Source organism: Xenia sp. Carnegie-2017, unplaced genomic scaffold (genome assembly GCF_021976095.1).
Source record: "Xenia sp. Carnegie-2017 unplaced genomic scaffold, XeniaSp_v1 HiC_scaffold_4, whole genome shotgun sequence".
In the NCBI taxonomy this organism is placed as follows: Eukaryota; Metazoa; Cnidaria; class Anthozoa; order Malacalcyonacea; family Xeniidae; genus Xenia; species Xenia sp. Carnegie-2017.
The window spans coordinates 3,312,665-3,336,303 of NW_025813504.1; the positions used below are offsets into that span (position 1 = coordinate 3,312,665).

Sequence of the window (23,639 nt, forward strand, 5' to 3'; positions counted from 1 at the left end):
CAACGGGATTCGAACCCATGACCTCTGCGGTGCCGGTGCAGTGCTCTGACCAACTGAGCTATGAAGTCACACAGTGGTGAGCAGGTTTTCAATTACCGCACTGCATAAAAACATTCCAACAATATTGACCTTCTCACCACTGTGTGACTTCATAGCTCAGTTGGTCAGAGCACTGCACCGGCACCGCAGAGGTCATGGGTTCGAATCCCGTTGAGTCACCTGATTTTTTCAGGTCCTGAGACGATTGCTTAAATTGTCCAGCAAAGTGCGAAGATCATATTTTAAACGTTGGTTTGTTACCACGAATATTAGCTAATATCAAAAATGCGTATCCATTACGTCTCTTCATGACTTAAACTCAAAGCGCTACTATGCGTTAATGCGTTCAAAAAAAATGCGTATCGAAACATTTGCAGCCTCTATGTATACTAAACATGCTACAAGATAAAATTACAAAGTTTCCTCATTCCCACCATTGGAAAGAAGGTCTTCCTCAGGAACTGAGTGTTTTGAACTTCCCATGACAAATGCATGTGCGTATAGTTTAACGTAAATAGTTCCCGTTTTACCATCCTGTTATGTCTTCAGTAATGTTTTTGCTTTCAGCAAGAGAATAATACTTCCCTTGTTTTTGTTATTTAACTTCCCATATTCTATTTTATGTTGATAAATTTTACATCCCTATTATTGTTGACATCACACAAACATATATTATGAACACTCAATTCACAAAAGTATACGCTTATTTAATTCTGGATTCTTTTGACTGAAAAATCGAATTTTAAGACACAATTCAGTTGCGACTTTTTTGAGAGTACGTAGGGAGTACGTTGGAAGTACGTAGCGAGTTTTTTGGGAGTACGTTTTTTGGGAGTCGTAGGTTTTAGTTTGTCTTCACCAGGTTGTATTGAGCAGTAACAAGTAAGTTATGACTTGTCATGTATTTAAAAGGAACAACAAAGATTAAAGTAATTGAAGATAAGAAAGTATTTTTTTCACATTATAAATAAAAATTCATGCAAAATGCATATACTTATATGCCCTGTCGACAGTGAAGTAGCACTTATGCAAGTGTTTACATGAAGATGATTGAAGTCCATGTTGCCTTAAAGACGCTCTCTATAACATAATTGTGGCACTTAATTACATCGATTTTGCGTAATGGAATAAATTCCCCCCCTCTCACACACACAAGAAAAAACGCAATGTTATTAGCTTTTATTATCGTGAAAAATACTCCCAAGTTGCAATGTGATGAGAACACTTGGACAAGATGACGAGTCTTATCTATTCTTATGCAATCTCTCTAATGACAAACAAGTTTTTTGTGGAAACTCCATATAAAGTTTTGTGCAGACATAAACAAAGTAAACATAACTGAGGTTATCAAATGTTTATGGTTACCTCAAGGTGGTGATGTAACCATAAACATTTGACAACCATTTATGTTGACCAACACTTGGTTAAGTTTGAAAAACAAAGAGACAAATTTTGTACATATTTGACCAACTCTCTTTTTAATTAGCTACAAAAACATCGCAAAAATAGTGCATGATACATGTTTTTACATCTTAAATTCAGTTCTTCTTCACTAAAACGAAGTTAATTAAAATAAAGCAAATTTTGTACATATTTAACCAGCAATCGTTTTAATCGCAAATACATCATAGAACTAGTACATAATACATGTTTTTGCATCTTAAACACAGTTTTTCTTCATTAAATGGGGGTTGGTTAAAATAAGACAAATTTTGTACATATTTAACCAACTCTCTTTTCTAATGGCCAAAACATGGCAAAAATGGTGCATGATATATGTTTATGCATTTAAACTCCGTTTTTCTTTACTAAAACGGGGTTGGTTAAAAAACGAGAAATTTTTACCTGTTTAACCAACTCTCTTTTTAATCGCAAAAATTTCGTAGACCTAGTACATAATACATATTTTTGCATCCTAAACTCAATTTTTCATCGCTAAAACGGAGTGGGGTAAAAAAAGAAAAATTTTGTACATATTTAAGCAGCTTTCTTACCGATTACAAAAACATCGTAAAAATAGTGATACGTGTTTTTGCATCCTAAACTTAATTTTTCGTCACTAAAACAGAGTTGGTGAAATAAGTACAAAATTTGTTTTATTTTAGCCAACCCCAGCAATAGGGTAAAAATTTGAAATAGACAAGGGTCACAAGATTAAACATGCTTTAGAATAACAATCAAAGTGCTCTAGAAGAACATTCTTTTTTACTGGCCAATATAAATAAATTTCTAACAAGTCAGGGTCATAGAAATAGATATATCTGTGTGTAAATGATACCAACATTATTTTATAGATAACGTGACTTGTTTACGTTTTGCTAAGAGGCAGGTTTAATCGTGTGCCTTTAGACAACACTGGAAACAATGGTTAACCTCCCTTGGGATAAATCTGTCTGTCAGCAAACTGTAAACAAGCTTAGTCTGAGTATTAAAGTCATCTATAAGCTCAGCTCAGTGAGCTAATGAGTCACCCAGTTCACTCCCCAACTGCTTGCTTTTCTTTGTCTTCTATACAAGAATATCTGCTTTTTCCATGCTTCAATTTTAATAAATTGTTTTGAAATGATATTGCGTTTCAAACTGTACCACAATTTCTTTTTTTGTGTGTGTTTTCCATAGTTTTTCCTGTCGGATAAGATTTATTGTGTTGCATAGCGGCCAGGCCTTGCCAGACCAGCTAAGCTTAGTCCCCACGCCTTGGTTTTTCTTGTTGGTTATTGTACAAATTTTGTCTGAAATAATATCTAAATGGTCGGCTGTTGGAATATTGCGCAATTTGCTATCTTTTGAAACCGTGGAAAGGGTGTCAAGTGTCAAGCCAATCACAGCGTAAGCATTTTGTGTGAGTGACACCATGAAATCTGGATCGACACCCTAGCCATAATTTTGTTACGCAATGACTGTGACATCGTTGCAGATGGGAAATAGTAGTAAAACAGCTTGCCAAAATCAATGATATTGATACCAGTGATTGATACATATTATATCTACCATGGTCTCTTACACTGCGAGTATTGATATTCTGCGCTATACTTAGTCGAAGTTTCAGTTTTTTTAATATTCAAGAAGGTATTTCCATCGAGATTTTTAAGCTGAAGAAGCTTGTGAACGCTTTTTGGTGCAAGAGACAGCTTGAACAAGCAAAATTGGAATAACGACGACGAGTATGATCTTGTGAATTTTCAGAATTGCCTTTTCTGCAGAGTCAGAATGACATATAGTGCTTTGTGCACCAGTAAGGTAAGATTCTGACGTAGTTACTTGCTATAGATGATAAAAATCACTCAATTATGCTTATGGCCCTTAATGATGTATGTATCAAATGGAATTAATATGGTGGTCAGTCACTCAAAGTTCATTAAAATGACCTCGTATTTTCATTGAAAATAAGCCATCTCCTTAATTATTAAAGCTTACTATAACACTACAGCTGTGTGCTTGAAGCTGTTTGATTTGTACCCTATTGATATATATGTATATAAAATAATGCTACTTCTCAATTTTTAATGCCTGCTATAACACTGCAACTGTATTCTCGAAACTCACTGGTTGCTTTGTACCATATAGATCATATAAATAATAAGCCTCCTCCTCAATACTTAAGCTTGCTATATAAAGGCAAAGTTCTTTATTCTCAAAAGCTGGTACTTTGTAACACTACCATATAGATATATGTACAAAAAAGCCATCTCCTTAATTATTAAAGCTTGCTATAAGAATGCAGCTGTGTCCCTGACAATGTTTGCTTTGTGCTGAAAGATGTCTATAAATAATTATCCTACTTCTCAATTTTTAATGCTTGCCATAACACTGGAACTGCATTCCTCAAATTGGGTTGCTTTGACCATATAGTTATAGAAATAAGCCACCTCCTCAGCTCTTAGAACTTTCTATAACACTGCAACTCTGTTAGAACTCTAAGATGTTTGCTTTGTACCCTATTGTTATATAAATAATAATTATCCTTCTCAATTTATAAAGTTTGCTATAAAGTTGCAAGTAATTCTCCAAGCTGGCTGCTTTGTACCCTATAGATAAATAAATAATCAGCCTCTTCCTCGATACATAACATTAAGCTTGCTAATTTGTTGTATAGCTGAAGCTCATTGCTTTGGACATGATCATTCTCTAATATTTAAGAAATAATTTATGTACCTCAACTATATAACTATATAGTAATATTTTCTACTCAACTTGTTTTAGTACTTTGGCTGATGGAAATTGTCTTTACAATGTTTGTTCTACTGTCTTGATTGAAAATGAAAATCTTTCCACCATACTGTGGTGTCTCACCAGCATTGAGTTATATGAAAATGCTTCATACTATGCTAAGCACCCCCTTTATTTCTCAGTAAAGACCAAGAAAGTGAGGTTATTAAAAGGATTATTATATGGCATTATTTGACCTGAAACGAAGCTTGATTTCTTTCTCGTCCTTGATGTTTTTACGTGTTGATTTTCACTTTACTAGTTTTCGTCCATAAAAAAATCGTTTTAAATTGTATCGTCTGGATAGTTTAACTGTTTTCCATGTGTTTTTCCTTCAAATCACATTCGTAAATGTTTTTTGTTTCGTTTATTTTGCGTTTTGCTGTTTGCTTTACGAAGTTTGTTTACATTTGACTGTAAAATTACGCGTTTTGGACCGTGGTCGATTACGGGAAAATAATGGACAGGCAAAAATGTTTCTGAGCCAATGAAAGAACGCCATTTAGCCGGAAATGACGCTGGCCATATAATAATTACCATTATTTACCATTATAGTTACCATTACTTACCATTGTCTACCCTTACTTACTTTATTGTTAGCTTTTCTGCAATGTTATTGGTTATATATATTCTGTTAGGTTGATGGATCTTTTGTGGTACGAAATGCGACGGTTATTGAAAACTTGAATTTAACCCCGTATTGTGAAGAGTATAAAAGACTTGGCTTTGGCTCTGTACTTGAGGAACGTATAGGGAGTAAAAGTGGACCTTGGAGGCTTTCTATGGTCAATCTTTCGTACGCAGCCTGTCAAAGGTAAAGTAATAAGAAAAATGGAGGAGATGATTTTCAATTACAGAATTGTTATGCTCAAAATTTCCGAATAAGACTTAGGAGTATTTAACCCTTTCTTTATTATCATAAGTGTTTTAAAACTCATATTTACTATTGTGTAATACAATTATTTTGCGAAAGGGTAAGCTTTACAAGTCTTTAAAAAATTAACATGTTTCAAAAAAATAGTCATCATATTGTGGATTTTTCTTTCAGTTACCTAGCTGTTTTAGTGGTGCCACAACACGTGACCGATGACTCTTTGTTGCGCGTGTCTAAAAACCATCGCCATATCCGTTTTCCTGTTTCGATGTTGAGACATAAAGTCAATAAATTCGCCGTTTTATTGCGATCTTCTGCCATTGAACAGTAACAAGAATTCATCCTAAACCTTAGCTCTGCAAAGTAATAAGAATTCATCCAAAACCAGTCATCACATTTCATAAGGTAAATGAAAACGAAAATTCACAACACTTCAATCAATCATTTAAAATAGACGACAAATTTCTTTGTATAGCAAACATGTTTCGGCAAACTTTATGCCATCTTCAGTGCGAAGCGAACCCAATGTTCGGAAATCAGCTAAGGAAACCTTTCCTTCATATTTCTGTGCCAAGCCCTAAATAACGTTTCCTTAATTTCGCGAGAGCACAATGGTTATAAGACATATAAAGTAGACGACAAATTTCTTTATAGAAAACATGTTTCGGCACACTTTATGATTTCCGAACATTGGATTCACTTCGCACTGAAGATGGCATAAAGTATGCAGAAACATGTTTGCTATAAAGAAATTTGTCGTCTATTTTAAATGTCTTATAACCATTGTGCTCTCACGAAATTATGGAAACTTCTATCAATACAATTAAGGGGGGGGGGGATTGTGTTCCTAAAGCTTTATTTTTCTTCGTCCAAAGGCACCATTCGTTATAACCACATTGACGGTGTGTATTTAAAAAGACAATGCGGTGATCACGTGTTTATCTACGTATTTAGTGTGTTTAGTGCAAGTATACTTTTCCTTAATTCGTTGTTTTATGTGTTTGCTCCAACAATTTTCTGTTATTGCCTTATAAAGTAATCGTGAGAAACCTGATTAGAAACCTGATTATCGTTAGAAACCTGTTTAAAACAAGAGACGGCAGCCATGTTTTTTTTGCTACTTGCTCTACATGAAAAATTATATAGCGAGTATCGTAGCCAATCAAATTAACGTATTTACTGAATACTTGTATGATTCTACTATAATCATTACTACTGTGATCTCTATAATTGTAGGCATCTTTTACTGAGAAGCGGGGTGCTTACATTTCCACTTAATATACATTTGGGGATGTATCAGAGAAGTGTATCCATGTATGTGCAGCTGAGTACACACATGTACATTTCTACATACAATCAGTTCTTTTATTTGTATACAGTTGCGGTGTATCAAAGAAATAAAATACAATACAACTTTATTTATACACGGGAAAAACAAATGTTAAAACTCTACTTTTGTGCATCTGCATTTGTTCTTTGTGTCATTCTTTTCTTTTGAATGCACACAGTTCTTTTGTTTTTGCAAAATATTAGTCTACACTCTGACAAATTGCTTGTTTTCCCCCCCTATAGCTTTTAGATAGTATACGTTTTAACCAATTTATTACGGAACGTGGTCCTCCACATAGAACATGTGATCTATATGATGACGTAAGTTTCATTTTATGGAGAAGTTTTGATTATAAACGAAATCATGAATTATTTCGTTTAGAATGAAATGTCGGAAATGATTGTACGAAGTTATTTTTTATGTTTTATTGATCAAAATATTTGCAATATTTTGTTATGGAAAGATCAAGGACTTTCAATTCTGTGAATCGCTACGATTTTTGTTATTTAATATCACGACCAAAATTTCATTTCATTAAGTAATCATGAAAAAACAAATAAAATGAAAAATTAAGAAAACGAAAATTTCAAATTACAAATTTTCAAGTGGAAACAACTCAAAGTAATGTTTTCAAACTATATATAATACACTCGTCATTTCAAAATATTGCAACTAATTTTTTTGTCGATATTTAAAGCTCGTGGCCAACATCAACGAGGTATTGACGAACGAAATGAATCTTGATGCAGAGATCTGCGGAAATATTAAACAAATCGCCAGGAAACTTTACGATAATGTATGTCCACTTTGTACGCTTTTCGTAATTTGATCAAGAAACACATATCTTGTTTATTTTTATCTTTGTTGATTGTTTTAACATCTCTTTTTCACTCCGGACTTTTGTTCGGTATTTGCAAGAATCAAGTAATTGCGCCGAAGATGATATTCACAATTTTCTTGCGCCACTCAAAGAAAATCAGCCCACCGTTTTCCCGTTACTCGACTCGTCTATCATCAATAAACAACTTGCTGATTACGATGCCAGTGCAGGTGATCCTACTGCGAATCGTGTTCAATCATTTGGCAAGGACCCGTATGGATCAGGAGAATTTAGTTTTCAAACAAAACACTATATTAACGTTCGCAAGCTGGACGTTCTTCGTGGCTGCGTCGCTTACATATTTGAAAATAAGATTTCGGAAGCCAGAAAGGTATGAAATTGTTTGGGCCCGTAGCTTTCTTCTTTCCCGTAGAATTTTTTCTCACACATTGACGAAACTCGCGATTGTGTTGCTATTTGAAAAAGAGATGAATTCATTGTCGGTTAGATCGAGTTTTTGTCCTGGGGCCGGTTTGGCGAAGCCTGGATAGCGTTATCAACTTGACAGCGAATTTTTCTGAACGTTCATAAAATCTCTTAAAAGAGAAAAATGTATGATTTGAACTGTGCAATCGCTGAAATAAAATATTGTTTCGAAGATTACAAAATTTCTTTGTCATGAGAAAAACACAACCGCCCTTTTTACAAGTTTAAAATTTTCGCTATTCAGTGGATAGCGCTATCCAGGCTTCGTGCAACCGGCTCTTAACCTCTTAAGTTGTTTTTTTCCAAGTGTAAATTGAACCCAGAAGTATCTTAACATGTGTAGGTGTTGAATGTAGAAGTTAGTGCAGTTCAATCTTGAGGACTTTTTGTGTTTGTATTCACTTGACTTTGAAGATGACTACAGTTTTAGAGTTTTGATACGTCATTGAGCAATTCTCTAGGGGCAGTTTACATGAGCCCATTAGCCGGGATTCAACGAGGGTGAAATGATTTTGAGTCATTGAAGGGAGTAAAAACTTTAAGCGCAAAACTTATAACCTTTTCTAAAGCGTCATAAGTCATTTTAGTTTTAATTTTCAAGTCAGGCTTAATTACTTGTTTTCATTTTAAAGGTTTTGTGAATTTGCAAAGTCAGAGCTTAGAGGAATTGCTCTAATATGTTTCGTTGTGAAGTATTTAATCTTTTCCACTTGCCAAAATGATTTAACGCTCCGCTGACTCCCGCCTACACGGGCTCATGTAATCAGCCTTTAGGAATGCAACAACATGCATGATCAACACCTTCTAACATTCTAACAAATATATTGCTCTGAAGAGCAGTTTTTCTTCCAAGTTTTCATGTCTGCACATCAGTTGCTGGTACATTGGCATAATCAAACTTTCCAGACGATTACTGCGTGTGTTTTTTCAGGCATTACCCTCCCTTCAAAGGGCGTTGAAGTCACGTGGAGCACAACTGGCGTTATGTCAAGAGCTTGCTGCACGTTCTGAACAACATAGAGCTGTTCTTGAACATGATCAGTTTGTTTTGGTTATCACATTGATGAACTGTGCATTGCAGGTATGTTATAAATGCTTGAGAAATTTTGAAGGTATGTTATAAATGCTTGATAAATTTTGAAGGTATGTTATAAATGCTTGAGAAATTTTGAATTATAGATAATTTTCTGATGTGTACTTACTGGGATAGATTTACTTGGGTTGCGAAGAGAGAGAGAGGGCGGGGGTTATCTGAAGTTTAACAAAAAATACTCTTGATTTTTCACGGCGACAAACTTGAGTCTTCCCCTCCTTTATCTCCTCTGAAATTTTTTCTACTTTCTCGTCTTTAAAAGCACGCATTGAACAATCATCGTAAATTCAAGCAACATTTGTATCTTGTTAAAACCATCTACTGCTTTTATACAGGATGATGCGAGTTTGAGCGATGGTGCTGTTGCATCAGCCTTACTTCCTTTGACGTCAGAGTTTTGCAGGGTAAGTATGTACACAGAATGATATTTTAAGTCATTACGTATTTAAGATTGTTACGTCGTATCTGTTTGGGAGTTGTCGATGGATGATAGCGGACAACCATCCTTTGTTCATGTAAGGACACCTTTGCACTTTAGGTACACTACATGATATTAAAGGGCATGTAAAAGGAAAAAATTGAATTTTGATAATTTAAATTATGTTTTCATTGAACCCTAAAACTTTGTTCATGTTAGGACACCTTTGCACTTTAGGTACACTACATGATGTTAAAGGGCATGTAAAAGGAAAAAATTAAATTTTTGTGATTGAAATTATGTTTTCATTAAACCCTAAAACTTTGTTCATGTTAGGACACCTTTGCACTCTAGGTACACTACATGATGTTAAAGGGCATGTAAAAGGAAAAGTTAAATTTTTGTGATTTAAATTATGTTTTCATTAAACCCTAAAACTTTGTTCATGTTAGGGACACCTTTGCACTTTAGGTACACTACATGATGTTAAAGGGCATGTAAAAGGAAAAAAATTAATTTTGGTGATTGAAATTATGTTTTCATTAAACCCTAAAACTTTGTTCATGTTAGGACACCTTTGCACTCTAGGTACACTACATGATGTTAAAGGGCATGTAAAAGGAAAAAGTTAAATTTTTGTGATTTAAATTATGTTTTCATTAAACCCTAAAACTTTGTTCATGTTAGGGACACCTTTGCACTTTGGGTACACTACATGATGTTAAAGGGCATGTAAAAGGAAAAAAATTAATTTTGGTGATTTAAATTATGTTTTCATTGAACCCTAAAACTTTGTTCATATTAGGACACCTTTGCACTTTAGGTACACTACATGATGTTAAAGGGCATGTAAAAGGAAAAAATTAAATTTTGGTGTTTTTAATTATGTTTTTGTTGAACTCTAAAACTTTGTTCATGTTAGGACACCTTTGCACTTTAGGTACACTACATCATGTTAAAGGGCATGTAAAAGGAAAAAATTAAATTTTGGTGTTTTAAATTATGTTTTCATTGAACTCTAAAACTTTGTTCATGTTAGGAACACCTTTGCACCTTAGGTACACTACATGATGTTAAGGGCAAGTAAAAGGAAAAAATTAAATTTTGGTGATTTAAATTATGTTTTTATTGAACCCCCAAAACAGTTTAGTCTTACGTATCTCTGTCCATTTTGAAAATATCGAGGTTTGCTAATGTCGAGGTTTGCTAATGTCGAGGTTTGTTAATGTCGAGGTTAGCTAAAATCGAGGTTTGCTAATGTCGAAGTTTGCTAATGTCGAGGTTTGCTAAAATCGAGGTTTGCTAATGTCGAAGTTTGCTAATGTCGAGGTTGCTAATGTCGAGGTTTGCTAATGTCGAGGTTTGCTAATGTCGAGGTTTGCTAAAGTCGAGATTTGCAATGTCGAGGCTTGCTAATGTCGAAGTTTGCTAATGTCGAGGTTTGCTAATGTCGAGGTTTGCTAATGTCGAGGTTTGCTAATGTCGAGGTTTGCTAATGTCGAGGTTTGCTAATGTCGAGGTTTGCTAATGTCGAGGTTTGCTAATGTCGAGGTTTGCTAGTGTCGAGGTTTGTTAATGTCGAGGTTTGCTAATGTCGAGGCTTGCTAATGTCGAGGTTTGCTAATGTCGAGGTTTGCTAATGTCGAGGTTTGCTAATGTCGAGGTTTGCTAAAGTCGGGGTTTGCTAAAGTCGAGGTTTGCTAATGTAGAGGTTTGCTAATGTCGAGGTTTGCTAATGTCGAGGTTTGCTGATGTCGAGGTTTGCTAATGTCGAGGTTTGCTAATGTCGAGGTTTGCTAATGTCCAGGTTTGCTAATGTCGAGGTTTGCTAATGTCCAGGTTTGCTAATGTCCAGGTTTGCTAATGTCGAGGTTTGCTAATGTCGGGGTTTGCTAATGTCGAGGTTTGCTAATGTCGAGGTTTGCTAATGTCGGGGTTTGCTAATGTCGAGGTTTGCTAATGTCGAGGTTTGCTAATGTCGAGGTTTGCTAATATCGAGGTTTGCTAATGTCGAGGTTTGCTAATGTCGAGGTTTGCTAATGTCGAGGTTTGCTAATGTCGAGGTTTGCTAATGTCGAGGTTTGCTAATGTCGAGGTTTGCTAGTATCCGATTTTTCAAACCACAGGTGTCATAATGAGAAATGGATAATCCAGAATAACCTGTTATGTTACTTTAACCGTATGGAGTCCGTTGTTTTGAAATTCTAGTGCTGTAGGATTGTACATGGTATTTTATCCAACAGTTTCCAGAAACTGAAGGAATTTGTAAATTTGCAGCCATCATTATGACGTCAATATGACGTCACAGGTGGTGTAAATCGGATATTACAAAAACTTCAGTATTTCGATAATAAAAAAGATATGAATAAACAGTTTTAGAAGTCTACTGTCCTTTTTAGAGTTGTCTTTAATAACAATTTATTTTAAATAGCAAAATTTTCGTTTCACTGTCCCCTTAAAGTGGTGAATTCGACATCTGCGTGTAACAAATTTGCATTTTTTTATTGAAATATCTCTGAATAAAAATTACATATTTGTTTATGGCAATTGCTTTCGTTAAACTGTAACTAAACAAATATCTAAACCAGTTTCATGGTTAGAAATCACGGACAACATAACGACAGATTAGCTAAATTATGCGCACAAGTTATTAGTTTTAGAAAACAAGATGGCTGAAGTACTAAACCGTTCAACTGCGAAATTACAAAACTGATGCGCACAACTAGAGACAAAATGGTTTGCAAGGTGCACAAGTCCAAAAATAACATGCAATAGCAGATATTTTTCGCTGTAAGTTCGTTACCCTTGAAGAGTTGCCATCATGTGACGCGAGCTCACCCAAGTGGAGACATTTCCTCACAATACTAACCTGTATTAAAGTCTACGAAGCTCCTTACTTGTTACGTTTAGCTAAATATGGCTTTGTCCGAACTGTTTGCTATCAAGTTGCACACGTCTAGTCTTGTAGCAAGATGTTTAAACTGTCGTTCTGTATAGGTTGTAAAAACTGTCGTTCTGTATAGGTTGTAAAAACTGTCGTTCTTTATAGGTTGTAAAAATTGTCGTTCTGTATAGGTTGTAAAAACTGTCGTTCTTTATAGGTTGTAAAAACTGTCGTTCTTTATAGGTTGTAAAAACTGTCGTTCTGTATAGGTTGTAAAAACTGTCGTTCTGTATAGGTTGTAAAAACTGTCGTTCTTTATAGGTTGTAAAAACTGTCGTTCTGTATAGGTTGTAAAAACTGTCGTTCTGTATAGGTTGTAAAAACTGCCGTTCTGTAGCTATAGGTTGTAAAAACTGTCGTTCTGTATAGGTTGTAAAAACTGTCGTTCTGTATAGGTTGTAAAAACTGTCGTTCTTTATAGGTTGTAAAAACTGTCGTTCTGTATAGGTTGTAAACTGTCGTTCTTTATAGGTTGTAAAAACTGTCGTTCTGTATAGGTTGTAAAAACTGCCGTTCTGTATATGTTGTAAAAACTGTCGTTCTGTATAGGTTGTAAAAACTGTCGTTCTTTATAGGTTGTAAAAACTGTCGTTCTGTATAGGTTGTAAAAACTGTCGCTTTTTATAGGTTGTAAAAACTGTCGTTCTGTATAGGTTGTAAAAACTGTCGTTCTTTATAGGTTGTAAAAACTGTCGTTCTGTATAGGTTGTAAAAACTGTCGTTCTGTATAGGTTGTAAAAACTGTCGTTCTTTATAGGTTGTAAAAACTGTCGTTCTGTATAGGTTGTAAAAACTGTCGTTCTGTATAGGTTGTAAAACTGCCGTTCTGTATATAGGTTGTAAAAACTGTCGTTCTGTATAGGTTGTAAAAACTGTCGTTCTGTATAGGTTGTAAAAACTGTCGTTCTTTATAGGTTGTAAAAACTGTCGTTCTGTATAGGTTGTAAAAACTGCCGTTCTGTATAGGTTGTAAAAACTGTCGTTCTGTATAGGTTGTAAAACTGTCGTTCTTTATAGGTTGTAAAACTGTCGTTCTGTATAGGTTGTAAAAACTGTCGTTCTTTATAGGTTGTAAAACTGTCGTTCTTTATAGGTTGTAAAAACTGTCGTTCTGTATAGGTTGTAAAAACTGTCGTTCTGTATAGGTTGTAAAAACTGTCGTTCTTTATAGGTTGTAAAAACTGTCGTTCTGTATAGGTTGTAAAAACTGTCGTTCTGTATAGGTTGTAAAACTGCCGTTCTGTAGCTATAGGTTGTAAAAACTGTCGTTCTGTATAGGTTGTAAAAACTGTCGTTCTGTATAGGTTGTAAAAACTGTCGTTCTTTATAGGTTGTAAAAACTGTCGTTCTGTATAGGTTGTAAAAACTGTCGTTCTTTATAGGTTGTAAAAACTGTCGTTCTGTATAGGTTGTAAAAACTGCCGTTCTGTATAGGTTGTAAAAACTGTCGTTCTGTATAGGTTGTAAAAACTGTCGTTCTTTATAGGTTGTAAAACTGTCGTTCTGTATAGGTTGTAAAAACTGTCGCTTTTATAGGTTGTAAAAACTGTCGTTCTGTATAGGTTGTAAAAACTGTCGTTCTTTATAGGTTGTAAAAACTGTCGTTCTGTATAGGTTGTAAAAACTGTCGTTCTGTATAGGTTATAAAAACTGTCGTTCTGTATAGGTTGTAAAAACTGTCGTTCTTTATAGGTTGTAAAAACTGTCGTTCTGTATAGGTTGTAAAAACTGTCGTTCTGTATAGGTTGTAAAAACTGTTGTTCTGTATAGGTTGTAAAAACTGCCGTTCTGTATAGGTTGTAAAAACTGCGAAGAAGTTTGAGTGAGTTAGCAAGAAGAATTGTAAAAACTGTAAAAAATGCGTTCAAGAACATCCCATTTGGCAAAATCCGCAGTTTTGGGAAGAAACGTTCTTTAGCGATGTTCAAACGGATATAAAGCATTTATACGATGGAACAAGCACTAAAAAGAGGCTATCCACCGATAAACGTAAGCAAATTACTAATTCTCGTCCATGAATTACCACTTTATTAAGTTCTGTCAAGAAATAATATGTTTTTCGTGTTTACTCAGGTTAACTCTCGTGCAGATCAATTGAAGAACAATTTATTTGCAAATTTTCTTTCATCGATTTAATTGATTGAGCTCGTATCTGTTTGCAAAGACTAATGCAAACTCAGCCATAGACCAATCAAATGCAAACTCAGCCATAGACCAATCAGATGCAAACTCAGCCATAGACCAATCAGATGCAAACTCAGCCATAGACCAATCAGATGCAAACTCAGCCATAGACCAATCATTGCACGGGTTTTGTTGAGTTTTTTTTTTCTAATAAATTATAACACCCATTAGTGCACTAACTGACATCGAGTTATTGTTTTAAGCTTGTAACAAACATATAATTTCTTAGTCCCTCTACACAAAGTGTTCAGGGTATATTGAAAGTACTTCGTCTGTCCTTTGTTATAATAGTTTTTCGAATGCAAGCAGTATTGGCGACAGTTTGTCTTCCTACATATTTTTCACTCTTCGTTAACATTTTTTGTTGTAGCTTATGGGATTTACGTAGAAAACGGTTCCAATAATCATGTGAGGATTCATTTCATGAGAAGTTTTTGTCGCTAAGTTTTGAATAAAACTCTTAGGTTCTATAAGTGTTTTCGTGTCCCCATTTCAACCCACTCTTTTCCCTGTCAAAGGCAAGTTCAGGTATTTCCACACTGGCATTGTAGACCTGATAAGGGAAAAAAGTTGAACATTATTTGTTGCAGTGTTAGCCCATAGTTCTGGCATTTTTGAACGCCTATCCACTCCACGAAACTCACGGAACAGCCTCACGCAAGCAACGCCTCCGTCATTAGTACCAAAACAAGACCTCATTGTGATCACAAAATCTGGTATCTACCCGCAGGATGTATCTGATTCTGATCTGATAGTGAATGATGAAGCGTTAGATATTGCTGCTAAGCAGGTGAGGCTTACTTTTTCTCTCGAATGTGTTTTTACATAAAGATTATTTGTCTTCTTATCTTAATGACGAGAGAAACCATTTTGTCGAAGCCTTACTTAAATAGGCTAAATGCGATTGGCTGAAACGTGCTGCGTGAGTTAGCAATGAAGAAAAAGTAGTGCGTGTCTTGTTGAACATGTTTGTTCTTGATGCTTTGCCTTAAGACACAAGTTCGGTTGTCATGACTCATTCTGTTTTTTATTTTTGCAATTTTTGTGTCGGTTTCTTTTAGCTAATACAGATTTCTTTCCTTTTTCTTTTGTAAATCACACTTTTGTTATCCTCTTGTTATCAAAATGATACCTATATGTTTTTTTTGGACAAGTTGCAAATGCAGATGCAAAAACGTGCGCTCATTAAGTAAAAAAGACTTAACTAAGGACAGAATACGTACATAAGGCCACTGACACATTCGTTGATGCACAGCATGAACTGCTGAAAACGCTGCATTTCTTGACAGCGAGAATAGAGAGCATGATGGAAGATTTATTAAATCCTTCGACCACGAACTAGATGTGCTGTAGTGACTCGGAACTTTAAAATTGTTTTATAAGATTTAAAAATGAAGCATCATTTCAGTATAAAATCGGCATAGCAAGCGGCCAATTATTAGTCAACTGATAACACAGTCTGTAGTGGTCAACTTATAGTAAATATGTTTGTAGATGAAGATCGTCCTGGTTAGTATAGTCTTGAGAATGACTGTTGGTACTGATGTAAACTGACGTTTCGGCAACCTAAGCGGTAGTCATCTTCAGATGACGAAGATGACTACCACTAAGATTGTTTCTTCTGAAGATAACTACCGGTAAGGTTGTCTCTTCTGAAGGTAACTACCGCTAAGGTTGTCTCTTCTGAAGATGACTACAGCTAAGGTTGTCTCTTTTGAAGATGACTACTGCTAAGGTTGTCTCTTCTGAAGATGACTACCGCTAAGGTTGTCTCTTCTGAACATGACTACCGCTAAGGTTGTCTCTTCTGAAGATGACTACCGCTAAGGTTGTCTCTTCTGAAGATGACCACCCCTAAGGTTGTCACTTCTGAAGATGACTACCGCTATTGTTGTCTCTTCTGAAGATGACTACAGCTAAGGTTGTCTCTTCTGAAGATGACTACCGCTAAGGTTGTCTCTTCTGAAAATGACTACAGCTAAGGTTGTCTCTTCTGAAGATGACTACCGCTACGGTTGTCAAAACGTCAGTCTACATCAATACCAACAGTCCTTCTCAGGACTATACTAACCTGAACGATCTTCATGTACAAACATGTTACGATACTCCCGGGTTCAAACGATTTACTTTATTAAGGTCAATAGGTGGTAGAACAAAAAACTTATTGCTTACAACGTTTGTATCGGGTGATTAAACTGTATAGTTCTATGTTACAAATGTTACTTACTATAAACTTAATATAAACCGAGCTCTAATGTTTTGTCTGAAGTTTTCAAATCAAGTTTTAATGTTTTCTTTATTTCATTTAGCTTGGCATGTGGGAAACATTTTCAAAAGATTCACACAAGACATACGTAACAAACGAGGAAAGCATCGTGTTCAGCCAAGCCATCCACTTCGTCAATCGTATGGTGTATCTCATGATACCCCTCAGTGTCTCTCAAATGGTTAAACCAAAGAAGAGACGTCAAAACGATGTCATTCTAGAAAATACTGGTGAGGTTGATTCTACTGTAAATTGATGATAATATACTGTTGTTGAAAGTATATTCCTCGGGTCCAGGACTTTGGATGTTTTGTCTTCTTTTGTACTTATTACAATCAGATAGAATTATTTGATAAGTTTCTTCATTCATTCTTAGGGAAAATAGGTACCGAAAAAAATTCCCATGTTCAAAGAGTTAACACAAACAATTACGGTTTTACTACATTATTTTCCGAAAATTTGAAAGGATCTACTTTCTAAAAATAGGAAATGTGTACGTGGTCTACCCAAAGAATGGATCATGTGAACAAAGGTTGCCATGGGATATGTTTTATGTTTTAGGGGTGGGTAGTGTGTATGGGGACGTCCATGCTGGTGACCACTGGGAAGATGATGAAACGGACACAATTATTGATGAAGTGACGAGATTTGTTATTCGCTTTGTGGATAGAGTTGGTACAGTTGCAGGAATTTCAACCGACCATTTGAAGTCTCTTTACAGCTTGGTGCCAAGAAGGGATATTTTTTTGTGTGTGTTTTGAACACATTTACAATAGAAATTTGTTGTCTTAACTTCAGCGAAATACTGCATCTTTTTGATTTTTACTTTAGGATTCAAAAAACATTTTACGATCGCAAGATCAATTCGGGAAGCATGTGAAAAAATTAGAAATTTATGTTTGAGGCTGTCCAGTAAGCAGCCAAAGTCTTTCTTTCGAAGTGAAACACTGATTGAAATTTATGTTTGAGGCTGTCCAGTAAGCAGCCAAAGTCTTTCTTTCGAAGTGAAACCTTGATTGAAATTTATGTTTGAAGCTGTCCAGTAAGCAGCCAAAGTCTTTCTTTCGAAGTGAAACCTTGATTAAAATTTATGTTTGAGACTGTCCAGTAAGCAGCCATAGTCTTTCGAAGTGAAACCTTGATTGAAATTTATGTTTGAGGCTGTCCAGTAAGCAGCCATAGTCTTTCGAAGTGAAACCTTGATTGAAATTTATGTTTGAGGCTGTCCAGTAAGCAGCCAAAGTCTTTCTTTCGAAGTGAAACCTTGATCGACTGATTCAAAAGTCTGCTATGGGCCTGATATCGAAAAAAATGACATTGTATTGCGTTTTTATGCCCATATTATAGTTTCTATAATGTCCACTACAATAGTTTAAATTTTCGTTAATATTTTTGAAATACTCTCCGTTAAAAGTGTAAGACGGGTTATAAACGAGAGAAATGCTATCTTGTGATGCCGTAGCTTTTATTATTGTATTTTAGGTGTGGTGACTATGCACACAGAATCACTGGAACCAGTTTACAGAGAATATAAGCAACTTGCTCCCATTCGAAAGGTACAACTACGATACAGAAACGTATTTATACGTAATTTTAAAAACATTGTTGAGGACTGTGAAAGAACAATAATCTTAGAGTATTTACTCTTTGAAAATTGTCAACAAGTTATATGCATATTGTAAAATGACATTTGCAAAAACAATGCACAAATTTCGTTGCATCGATGGCAAACTTGTCTGGTTTTGTTTGATGTAGATAAGGATGTATAATTATGAAAATGTAATTTTTCATCCTTTGCTATATCAATAGGCTAAAATAATCCGACCCGCCATGTTGCCTCTTGAAGAAATGCAAATGGATGGACTTCGCTGTTATTTAATTCCGGATGGTCGGGAGACTGGCACTGGTGTGCATTATGGCGGTCCTGTTATGTTCCCTGCGGAAGGCGCTGTATTTGTTACTAACTATCGGATTATATTCAAAGGAACTCCTCTTGATGAATTTGGTGAGTTTAAACGTTATCAAAACTAATTTCGGTTCATGGATATTATGTATACGTAGATTGTATTGGTGTTTCGTTTTTGCTTGATTGGTGGAGGCTCGCAGTTTTTACAATAAAGTTTTATCTATGTCAATACTTCATGTTATCATGCCTTTTTTTACACTTTATATTTGTTGTTTGTTTTTTAAAGTTTGTTCTTTGGAGTTTCGTGTGCTCAGATATTTTACCAGTGGTTGCTATAGGACTATGAGTATATGACATGAGCAAATAACTATTTTTGTCCAAAGTATTCTTTCTTTGTTTCTAAATAAATACCGACAGTTCCAATTGGCTTGTGTCATTTAAGCCAAAATATCAAGATCTGAAGAACGGGCATTGTTTTTTACTTTAGAAGGAACCCAGTTCGCCGAGGAAAATTATGCCGGTCGAGTGTAAACGAAAAACACTGATTTTCGAAATTTTAGTCAATAAGTCTTTTTGTTATATACCCATGAGAAAACAGAGAACAACGTACATAAACGAAATGCTTACTTTCCCAAAAGAATATTTAAATAAAATAGTAAAAAAATACTTTAAAAAATTCCCGCTCTTTTTTGATCGAGATAAGACGCTAACCAAAGTCGGGCAAAGTTCGCGCTTTTACGATATTACAAACGTGACTTTTTATCATCTAACAGTAGATAATGTATTATCTATCTTACGTACTTTTGAGTTACTTTTAAGGAAACAGTTTTTTTTTCTTGTGTGATACACTCTCCACAAATGAAACAGTGGGAAAAATGAACTTTGAAAATGGGTATTTAACAATGTAATTTAAATTTCAGCTTCAGAAATGATCGTGACGAGAAGTTTTCCAATTGGATCCTTAGTGAGAGATAAGAAACTCCCAGCTCAGTATTTGCGACATCTTAGATCTTGGTTGCAAGAATGTGTTCAATTGCGATCTGCGACGTTTCAGGTTTTTGACTCCATGCATTGAAAACGTAGAGTTGATTGAATTCTCCCAGGCGTTAATAGGATTCTGACTTTCGTCAGTAAAGTTTTCAAAGCCCAAAAATTTGCGGGTAGAGACAGGTACCACCCGTGAGGAAGGCTTCTTTGAGAATAGTTTTTGAGGATGTTTCAAATTTAAATACTCCCAATAAGCACATGCATGTACCCATGCTGGATGAATCACATCGCTAATGAGAAAAACTTGATTATACTTTGAGGAATGTTTATCGCCCTCTTTTGGTAAAAATAATTTATTTGTTATAGATGTTAAAGCTTTGTTTTGATGAGGAGGTCGGTGCCGAGAAAACTGAACTGTTTCGTAAAACGTTAACACGATTACGATATCCTTCATCGGTCTTAGACACGTTCTCGTTTAAAGAAGCGGACAAGAAACCGCCTGCAAAAGTTGTCCGCCTGCAAATCCCACCCGCAGAAAGTCAACCGCGCAATACTGGCGCTAGGATACCTCGGGCTGTTAGTGACATTCGAAAGGAAGCAAAGCAAGCGAGAGGATCGATAAAACGAGTCCAAACTCGAAATGACATATCATCTCCTAGATTACCTAGGAATAATTTTTCATCTGATGGTTCTGTAGAAAGTATGAGCGGCGAACAGGTGAGTGGTTAGTAAGTGTTGATAGTAAATATACCTGGGTGAAGGTGACAATAGACGACTCGTTGTTTGAACGAATAATTTCCGTGGTTTGTTCTATTTTTTACTTCGAGCCAATAACAAATCTTGTTCATATAAGTAGGCAATGACCCACTATTGAAGGAAAGGGAACAAAAACATCTCCATAAAGCCAACGGTGTTTTTTTACATGCATTTATAAAATAAAAACAATACAACGCGCGCGTTGATTGGTTAGTAACTCAGCTTGTATTGGCCTTCGCAAAACAATCTGAGGTCAACCAGTTAAATAAATCAAAGAGAATTCGCAAATCAATCATGAATGAGGATTCGCAAAGAGAATTCGCAAATTAATCATGTTGAAGGAAAAATTAAAGCGTTGTCATAGAATAGAGAATAATAGAAGGGCAACTCGCGTCGGTAACCTTTGATGTAGGCGTGGCGCGCAGTTTGTTTCGCGCATACCGGAAATGTGACGGCCGCCATTACTCTGGCCAGTAAAGTGTACAACTTTTACTATGAAAATATATGGAGTGGAAGCCGTAAAGTGGGTTAAAATGTAGATTTTTTGAGCTGTTGGCTGTTTTTGGCATCTTTTTGAAAGAAATTGAAATAAAAAGGCAAGTATTTTGTATATATCATATAACAAATGCATTTATTTAATATATTTATAGCGAAATTCAGTCGGAAACTTGAACAGGTTCTGAGGTTCACAAGTCGTGAGGACTTAAATGAACTTGGATGTATTACATGTTAAATATATTATTGTGATATAAAAAGCTTTTGTTTTCAATTTAGTTTTATAAAGGACAAAAAATTGCATGCACAAAGCCCTCAAAGGTGTGTGACTTTAATGTACTTTCTGTCTTTCTTTTTAGTTGTTGCGAATATGCGGTTCGCAAATTTTATGGCGTAATAAATACGCATTCTTACAAAAAGTTTCTGCAAGAACTCAAATGGGAATTCCGTACAGCAATCAAATTCCTTTGGTATGGACCTTCGCTCTTTGTGTAGACAGAAAACGTCTTAATAAATGTGTCTTCAAGTTTGATGATGTATTGCAGATAAGGAGAAGATGGTGATTGTAGTCCTCCTAAATCAGATTTCTTTTCATCGAATGCTTTAAAGTGGCAGAAGAACTTTCTGCTATCATCCAGTTCTGTAGATGAAAGAGCATTGGTGCATTTCAGACAAGAGTGGAGTTTGAGACTCTTCATTAGAAGAAAACCAGACACATATGCAATGGCATTTTTCCTCATTATGTTACTAGCAACATTTGGCTCCTTGTAATTCGAAAACAGTTAAAAATAGCTTTGGAAAAAGTACAGCTTTATAATCTCGAATCAAAAAGTTGCAGTAGAGACGCACACGTGAGAAAGATCCAAAGATCCACAGCAAACCCAATATACAATGCTTTGGGCGATTTGAGAATTGAATAACATTGGAAACTTATTTTGATAAAGACATTTCTGAGTGAAAAATATGTACAAAATAACAGCAATATAATAAATATTATATTTTCTTAATGGTTACAACGCTAAACACATGCCTTTGTCATTAAAGATTTACATGGTGCACAAAAATCTTTAACACAAAATAATTTAAATTTAGAATGTGTGGATTTCGTGCAATAGAATATACAGAACAAAATACAGCAATTCAGTACACATATTTACATTTAAAAAATTTAATGACAACTTTATTCAGAGATGGATATAAGAGAGGGGTGTGCAGCCCTACTAGCTTAAGCTAGATGGGGGTGCAGAAGAAATGCTAATTTCTCTATAAATATTGGTATACTAAAGAATTAAGCTGAAGAAATTGTGATCAAGCACCCTTACAAAAACCACCCAATCATAATAAAAACGTAATAGAATTTAACAAACAAAGTTTAACATGCTACTGCAACAAGTAGCCACTAAAATCTAATCCAACATACTAAAACTACATAACACAAGACACTTGCAGCATAATCCTCACTTGAGAACCGAATGCCAAAATAACAACTAGAAAAAAATATAAGAAAATAAATCATAACTATTTGTGATAAATTTAATAGAGCACAAATCACAACAAGGCAAAATTTATAAATAAGGCAAACAGAGTGTATACCTCACTAAAACTACATTTGGTATTAAAAATGCCCAACTATTAACATACTAACATTTCACTCATGCTTAAAATGATAAACAAACCCTCCATGGTTTGAAACTGAATGTTGCAAATTATTATCAGTTATAATTCACACACAAGCATCTTGAATCATTATTGGATTACTTGGTTAACTGGTTGATTAACTTGATTTATAGCTTAGCAAGTTGGCAAGTTGCAACCTGAAATATTACAGCGTTGGTAAAAGTAAAACTCTGACAAGTTTGTGTTTTAAATAATACATTTATAATAACACCTCAAAAGTTTGAAATTTATAATTCAGAAAGGACGAAAACGCAAGAGATTTTACTTCTGGACTTCTATTCACCTAACATACTGACAACTCTATAGCAGTAACATGAACACCCTACATTGAAACATGTAATTTTTACCAATAAAAAACCTTTACGGACTTGCTAGCAATTAAATAATGGTCTCTCACCTTATTTCTTTCACGTTTTGTCACAAAATTCCATGATCTTCCAAAACAGTTTGCGTTTTAGGCGATTATTATCCCAAAATCGCACTTTTCCAATATTATTTTATAGTACGCCAGCGTCAAGTTACTGGCCAGAGTAATGGCGGACGTAACGCATGCGCACAGAAAATATGCCACGCGTTTCACCTGCGAGTTGCCCTTCTATTATTCTCTATTCTATGGCGTTGTTTTAAGTTTATTTTCCTGTTTGTACATGCTTAATGCAAACTTCGGAGTTTGTCAAGTTTTTCAAACTGATGAGCACATTAGTTACCATTACTTACCATTACTTACCATTACCTACCATTAGTTACCATTACCTACCATTAGTTACCATTAGATACCATTACTTACCATTACTTACCATTACCTACCATTACCTACTATTACTTGCCATACCTAACCGTTATCTACCATTACCTACCATTACTTACTATTACTAAGCCCTTAATTACCATTACCTACCATTAGTTACCATTAGTTACCATTACCTACCATTAGTTACCATTACCTACCATTAGTTACCATTACCTGATTGCCTGATTACTTACCATTACTTACCATTGCCTGATTACTTACCATTACCTACCATTACTTACCATTACTTACCATTACTTACCATTACTTACCATTACTTACCATTACCTACCATTACTTACCATTACCTACTATTAGTTATCATTACTTACCATTACTTATAATTACTTACCATTACCTACCAT

The 23,639-nt window shown here is 35.1% G+C and overlaps 1 protein-coding gene across 7 annotated transcripts in view; it reads left to right on the top strand.

Annotated features, from left to right (window-relative positions):
- The first annotated feature begins 2,982 nt into the window (after positions 1-2,982).
- The window catches only part of LOC124455914 (myotubularin-related protein 5-like), a 32,268-nt gene continuing 11,611 nt past the window's right edge, over positions 2,983-23,639 (top strand). For 3 of the 7 annotated variants that reach the window (XM_047006520.1, XM_047006516.1, XM_047006522.1), the window contains exons 1-14: positions 2,983-3,279; positions 4,887-5,062; positions 5,297-5,527; positions 7,150-7,663; positions 8,690-8,839; positions 9,187-9,255; positions 14,010-14,202; positions 14,988-15,187; positions 16,707-16,893; positions 17,225-17,413; positions 18,146-18,219; positions 18,473-18,668; positions 19,490-19,623; positions 19,923-20,273. In XM_047006520.1, the coding sequence (XP_046862476.1) occupies positions 16,713-16,893; positions 17,225-17,413; positions 18,146-18,219; positions 18,473-18,668; positions 19,490-19,623; positions 19,923-20,273 (1,125 nt within the window). In that variant the 5' untranslated portion in view covers positions 2,983-3,279; positions 4,887-5,062; positions 5,297-5,527; ... (4 more) ...; positions 14,988-15,187; positions 16,707-16,712. Of the gene's footprint in view, positions 3,280-4,886; positions 5,063-5,296; positions 5,528-6,698; positions 6,773-7,149; positions 7,664-8,689; positions 8,840-9,186; positions 9,256-14,009; positions 14,203-14,987; positions 15,188-16,706; positions 16,894-17,224; positions 17,414-18,145; positions 18,220-18,472; positions 18,669-19,489; positions 19,624-19,922; positions 20,274-23,639 lie in introns of those variants that run through there. The other 4 variants (XM_047006517.1, XM_047006521.1, XM_047006523.1 and 1 more) reach the window with 4 other exon arrangements.